The sequence below is a fragment of the Octopus sinensis genome, linkage group LG29, assembly GCF_006345805.1.
Source record: "Octopus sinensis linkage group LG29, ASM634580v1, whole genome shotgun sequence".
NCBI classification, from domain to species: Eukaryota; Metazoa; Mollusca; class Cephalopoda; order Octopoda; family Octopodidae; genus Octopus; species Octopus sinensis.
In genome coordinates, this window is record NC_043025.1 from 13,492,383 (window position 1) to 13,499,035 (window position 6,653).

At 46.2% G+C, this 6,653-nt stretch overlaps 1 protein-coding gene across 1 annotated transcript; it reads left to right on the plus strand.

Annotated features, from left to right (window-relative positions):
• The first annotated feature begins 1,234 nt into the window (after positions 1-1,234).
• Positions 1,235-6,057, plus strand: LOC115226047 (titin-like). The gene is made up of 5 exons (XM_036514808.1): positions 1,235-2,173; positions 2,396-2,548; positions 2,846-3,757; positions 3,857-4,738; positions 4,784-6,057. The coding sequence occupies exons 1-5, from the start codon at positions 1,235-1,237 to the stop codon at positions 5,798-5,800; spliced, it is 3,903 nt and encodes a 1,300-aa protein (XP_036370701.1). The 3' UTR covers positions 5,801-6,057.
• The last annotated feature ends 596 nt before the right edge of the window (positions 6,058-6,653 follow it).

The following is a 6,653-nucleotide window of genomic DNA, read 5'->3' on the forward strand; positions in this document are numbered from 1 at the left end:
AAATTATGAGAGACCATTTTTTACGAAGAAATAATGCCATCGTCCTTGAATTGTGGATTTAAGAATTTTCCTTTATTTTTCTGGATTGAAATGAAAAAGAAAAAGAAGTAAGATCGACCGGGGGTGAATTATTTTTTATCGTTTTTCGTATCCATTAATTTTCGTTTTCGCTATTTTTTCCTCACAAAAATTGAGGAAAAAATATCAAATATACTACATATATATATTATCGTAAATATAAAGAGATAAGAAGGTGTATATATATATATATATATATAATAAAGTGAGATAGCTACCGACGTAGGGTTGATGATGCCGGTAGTGAGTTAAGTGGGGGGCAAGAAAGAAAATAAGGGAAAACGGGAAAAGAAATGTATACGATAGAGAATAAAAGTTAGATTAAAAGACAAAAGTGTTGGATTGTGGACGGAATAATATCGAAGTTTTGAACAAGAAGGAAAAAGTGAAAGAAAACGCGAAACCGGGGAAACAGGAACGAACGAAATCAGAAGGGTAGAAGGAAGAATAAGAGTTGAGGAACTTAAGAGAACGGAGACATAGGATTGGAAGAACTGAAGCAGAAGGGAAAATAAGGTTGGAGGAAGTGAAAAGACTGGGAGAAATTAGATTGGAGGAACTGAAGAGGAAGAAGAAATTAAACTGGAGGAATTGAAGAGAAAGGATAAAATAAGGCTGGAGGAATTGAAGAGGAAGGATAAAATAAGGCTGGAGGAATTGAAGAAAAAGGGAAAATAAGGCTGGAGGAATTGAAGAGGAGGGATAAAATAAGGCTGGAGGAATTGAAGAGAAAGGGAAAAGAAGGCTGGAGGAATTGAAGAGGAAGGATAAAATAAGGCTGGAGGAATTGAAGAGAAAGGGAAAACTAGGGGAAAATTGAACCAGAGAAATTGAAGAGGAAGGAAAAAGGAGGTTGGAGGAATTGAAGAGGAAGGAAAATAAGTTCAGAGAGAAAAAGGTGAATAAAAAACAGGATTGAAGAAAATAGAAGAGGAATTTAAGAGGAGAAGAAATTGAGAGAGGAAGAGAGAAGGTAAAAAGAGTAGGAGCAAACAGAAGGAAGGAAAATAAAACAAATAAATTGCAGAAGACCAGAAGAGGAATACAAAATAAAATGAAGAGGAATCAAAGAAGGGAAAGAAACAGAGAATTCTAGATTGCACAGTGTCTGTATAATTTATGAATATTTCCATTTTGTATTTGGTCGTGTATGGAAATGTATGTGTTAAACTCTTTGGAGTTTGATGTCTTTGGTATTGTGTTCTTCTTGTACTTGTTCTACCACGTGTTCGCAAAATGCGTTGGGGAAGCAACAGACTCGTCGCACCAGGTGAACTTGATGAATTACATTTACGACAGCGAATCCGAGGAGAAGACGACGAAAGGTAAGCCTCGGAGAAGACGTACCCGCCGCAAGAAAAAACAGAAGCGTGATGGGGACTACACGAAGAAAGATGTGTTGCATATGATAAAGCTGTTACTACAGTCGAAACTGGTTACCAAGAAATACCCAAAGTACAGCGAACTCCCACCTGAGTTTGGGACGGAGTATTACAACCAGAAATCTGATATAGAATACTACCCTGAACCGAAAACTCCACAAGGCAGGAAACCGTTACCCGCTCCCGTGACCAAAGTTAAGTATCAGTTTCCACCAAGCATTCACTACACCGGAACCCGCCACCCTGTGAATGAGGCTGAGCGCAAAAGCACCCCTCCACCCGAGTTGTACTTTGTTGAACCCAGTGTTCAGCCGGAGGTCCCACCGGAGCCAGAGACCAGACAGCCTAAGCCAAAAATTCAGCGAAATGGCCCACCCCAACCAAGGCCTCAACCTATGGAAACATACCACTTAGAAAATTATGTTGAAGTTTATCCTGAACTGAAGTTCCCATCAAGCAGTGAGCCCCAACTGGAGCCGGAGATCCAGCACGATAGCCCACCCCCACCTAAGCCTGAATCCAAGATTACATACAGCTTAGAACCTTATGTTGAGGCTTATCCTGAGCTAAAGTTCCCATCTATCAGTGAGCCCCTACCGGAGTCAGAGCCCAGTATCGAATACCGTGAGCCTAGGCCAGAGATCCAGCATGATAGCCCGCCCCCAAGTAAGCCTGAATCCAAGATTACATACCATTCAGAACCTGAATTTGAGGCTTCTCCTGAGCTAGAGTTCCCATCTAGCAGTGATCCCCGGTGGAAGCCAGAGATCCCTGAATCAGAACCTTATGTTGAGGCCTTTCCTGAGCTAGCATTCCCATCTAGCAGTGAACCCCCACTGGAGCCAGAGACCAAAATCAAATACCAGTCTCTACATGATATTGAATCCCATAAGTCTGATCCAAAGATTACATACAGCTTAGAACCTTATGCTGAGGCTTATCCTGAGCTAGAATTCCCACCTAGCAGTGAGCCCCCACTGGAGCCAGAGACGAAAATCGAATACCAGTCTGAACCTGATGTTGAATACCATGAGCCTGGGCCAGAGGTCCAGCCCAAAGGCCCTCCCCCATATAAGCCTGAACCTAAGGTTACATCTCCTGAGCCAGCATTCCCATCTAGCAGTGAGCCCCCACTGGAACCAGAGATCAAAATGAAAGATCAGTCTCTACCTGATATTGAATACCGTAAGTCTGATCCAAAGATCCAGCCAGAAGGCTCTCCTCCACAAAAGCCTGAATCTAAGGTTAGTCTCAGCTTAGAATCTGATGTCGAGGCTTCTCCTGAGACAAGCTTCCCATCAAGCAGTGAGCCCCCACTGGAGCCAGAGACCAAAATCGAATACCAGTCTGAACCTGATGTTGAATACCGTGAGCCTGATCCAAAGATTACATACAGCTTAGAACCTGTTGTTGATGCTTATCCTGAGCTAGCAGTCCCATCTAGTATTGAGCCGCCACAGAAACCAGAGATCAAAATGAAAGATCAGTCTCAACCTGATATTGAGGCTTATTCTGAGCCAGAATTGCCATCTAGCAGTGAGCCCCCACAGAGGCCAGAGACTAAAATCGAATACAAGTCTGAACCTATTAGTAAATACAGTGAGCCTGGGCCAGAGATCCAGCGTACCGGTGTATCCACACCTGAGCTCAGGCACGAGAGAATTCCTTCACCTGAGCCCAAAATGGTGTCCAAGTTTGATTCTGATATTAATGTCTATACTGATCAGCCAGGGCCTGTTATCAAACCTGATATACAGCATGATACTAAACCCCGAGATGAGCCCATGACTGATGTTAAGTCTGAACCTGAACTCGCACCCAAGATGTATTTTCAGCCTGAGATTGAGTACGAAATGCCACCAGCTCCAGATACACCCATGACCCAGCCTCAACAGGAGACCAGTGATGAACCTCAGCCTGTGTCTGAGCCCCGGCTTAAGAGGAAGGACCAAAAGAAGACTGTGGCAAAACGCAAGTTTAAGCCGAAGCTTGAAACAGTATCGGAGCCTATTTTTGAACATGAACCTGATCTTGAGCCTGAGTCTAAGCCTGAGCCTGCTCTCCTGCCTAAGCCTGAGCCTGAGCCTGCTCTCCTGCCTAAGCCTCAGCCTGAGCCTGCTCTCCTGCCTAAGCCTCAGCCTGAGCCTGCTCTCCTGCCTAAGCCTCAGTCTGAGCCTGCTCTCCTGCCTAAGCCTCAGTCTGAGCCTGCTCTCCTGCCTAAGCCTCAGTCTGAGCCTGCTCTCCTGCCTAAGCCTCAGTCTGAGCCTGCTCTCCTGCCTAAGCCTCAGCCTGAGCCTGCTCTCCTGCCTAAGCCTCAGCCTGAGCCTGCTCTCTCTGCCTAAGCCTCAGCCTGAGTCTGCTCTCCTGCCTAAGCCTGAGCCTGCTCTCTGCCTAAGCCTCAGTCTGAGCCTGCTCTCCTGCCTAAGCCTCAGTCTGAGCCTGCTCTCCTGCCTAAGCCTCAGTCTGAGCCTGCTCTCCTGCCTAAGCCTCAGCCTGTTCCCCAGCCTGAGCTTGAGCTTGTGTTTCAGCCTGAGCTTGTGTTTCAACCAGAGCCTGAGCCATCTCCGGAACCTGAGATTCAATATGAGATTGAAGTGAAACCTCAGTCTGAGCCTGACATTGAGCTGCCACATAAAGTTTCTGAGCCTGAGATCAAACTGCAGACTGAGATGGAGACTCAGACTGATGTTGAGCTTGAGTTTGAGGCTGGGCACCATCATGTGACCAAACTGCAGCTCGAGACCGACGCTGAGCATCAGCACGTCACCGAGCTCCAGCTGAAGACGGCGTGTCAGCGTCTGAGTGAATTCCAGCTTGAGACTGAGTGTGAGCACGTGACGGACCTGCAGCTTGAGTTTGTGTCTCAGCACTTGACCAAGTTGCAGATTGTAACCGAAACCAAGCACAAGACCAGCACTGACCACCGACACGTGACCGAAGTCCAGCTCAAGAATGTCGCTCCACCACAACCACACGAAACCAAACCCGAGTTCCAGTGCAAAACTGAGCCTGAGCCTCAACATTCTCCTGAACCTGAGTCTAAGACGATAACCAAGTATGAGCCCAAAATTGACAATGAGACCCAAACTCATCACCAACATCATGATCTTGAGGCTGAGCTTCTGCACATGCGTGAGCACCAGCAAGAGACTGAGTATCAGCTTGAGGCTGATTCGAACACTGACATCCACCTTCAATTGAAGTCTTATGCTGTGTGTGACCGCACGACCAGGATTGAGCTGGGTAGAGACAGTGTGTACCAATCTGAGCCTGTGCTCTGTCAGGCCCACAAACTGAAGTACGAGACGGCACCCAAGCGCCCGTGGCACGCCTCCGAGACCCTTCTCCGGCAACGTACTCAGCATCGATACATACCTGAGAGGACGTGTGAGCATGGCAACGAGACCTGGCTCAAAACGGTGAAGAGTGATCTGGACAGGAATGGAGTTCAGGTTGAGCCTGAGTGTCAAGATGAGGACGTGGCTCTGCTCAAGGGCTGCATTAGACCAGTATACGTGACTCAGTGCAAGTCAGATACTGATAGCAGTGATCAACTCTCGACTGAGCTTCGGTTTGGGACGGATACTGAGTCTGAGGCATCGTATCGCGTTGAGGCCAAGACTTGGTGTGAAACGCTGGCTGAGCTTCAGTTTGATACGGAGACTGAGAATGAGACTGAGAGTGAGTATGAGCTTGAGAGTGAGTACAAGGCTGGGAGAGAATATCCTCAAATTGGGGTCTGGTGCCCGTCTCCGGCCAAGAAGACTGACAAAGAATGTGGGATCAAAACTGAGCACCTGCATCCAGTGACCCTCCGGCCTGAGGTGGAGCCTAAGCCATGTGGTGGTGTGACCACATACCAAGTCAAGAATGAAACTAAGTGCTCAGACGAGGCCAAGGCTGAACTTGAGCAGAAAAGTAAAACTGACCACCTACAGCCACCTTCTATGTCTGATTTTCAGATTGACTCTGTGCCCAGTTCTCATTTATTTTCTGAACTTCTGGCTGCAAGAGACGCCGATCGTTGGAATACCTCGAATCTCTTGTCAGATGCCCAAACTGACCGTCAATGTGGTACGGTCCAAAATTTGCCTCAGTGTAAAACCAAGGACGACCCTTGTATTGTAGTACAAGCTGACCATCGACACGTCTCTGATTCCGAATCCGTAACAGATGTTGACCCTTCACACTTGACCGACTCCCAACATGAAACTCATTGTCCATTTGCGACTACTCAGATCAGAGACCAACCCAGGCCCTGTTATCCGCGTGTGTGTGAAGAATCTAACCAAAACAACGCCAACCGGTTCATCGTAACATTAATAATCCCCTATTCATAATGAACTCTCTTCACACACACATGCAAAGCAGCTCCAGTCTGACCACGTTCCTTTGCTACCTGAAAATTTTGATCATTAAAATTGCCAACACTATGCACAATACAGGGATATTTGAATACCTCATTGAATTTTTCTGTGAAATCTTATATGAACACATTATGTTGTTCACCCCAGTTTGTAATTTGATAAGGAGGACTTTACCCGAAAAATTGTTGAAAAAAATTAAAACTATTGATAATAAACCTTTTATACTCTAATTTTTTTTCTTTAAAAATATGGAAAAGAAAAGAGAATTGTGTTTTGTATTATTCATTATTTATTATTAGTGAGTTTGATTCCCAGACCGGGTTGTGTGCTGTGTTCTACTCAGCTGTAGAAATGAGTTGTGACTTCAATGGTGCCAAGCTGTATCGGCCCCTTTGCTTTTCTCTTGGATAACATCAGTGGCATGGAAAGGGGAGGCTGGTAAGCACGGGCAACTGATGATCTTTCATAAGTAACCTTGCTCAGACTTGTGCCTTGGAGGGGAACTTTCTAGGAGCTATCTCATGGTCATTCATGAATAAAAGGGGTCTTGTAGCCAGGTAATGAACATTTTTCTCCGTGCCGATGGCACTTTGAAAACACCGTTCAAGCGTAATCGTTACCTGCGTCACCTTACTGGCACTTGTGCTGGTGGCACATGACAAAAACATTCGAGCAAGGTCGTTCCCAGTGCCGCTGGACTGGCTCCTGTGCCGGTGGCACATAAAAAGCACCATTTGAGCGTGGCTGTTGCCAGTCCCACCTGACTGGCCCTCATGCCAGTGGCACGTATAAAGCACCCACTACACTCTTGGAGTGGTTGGCGTTA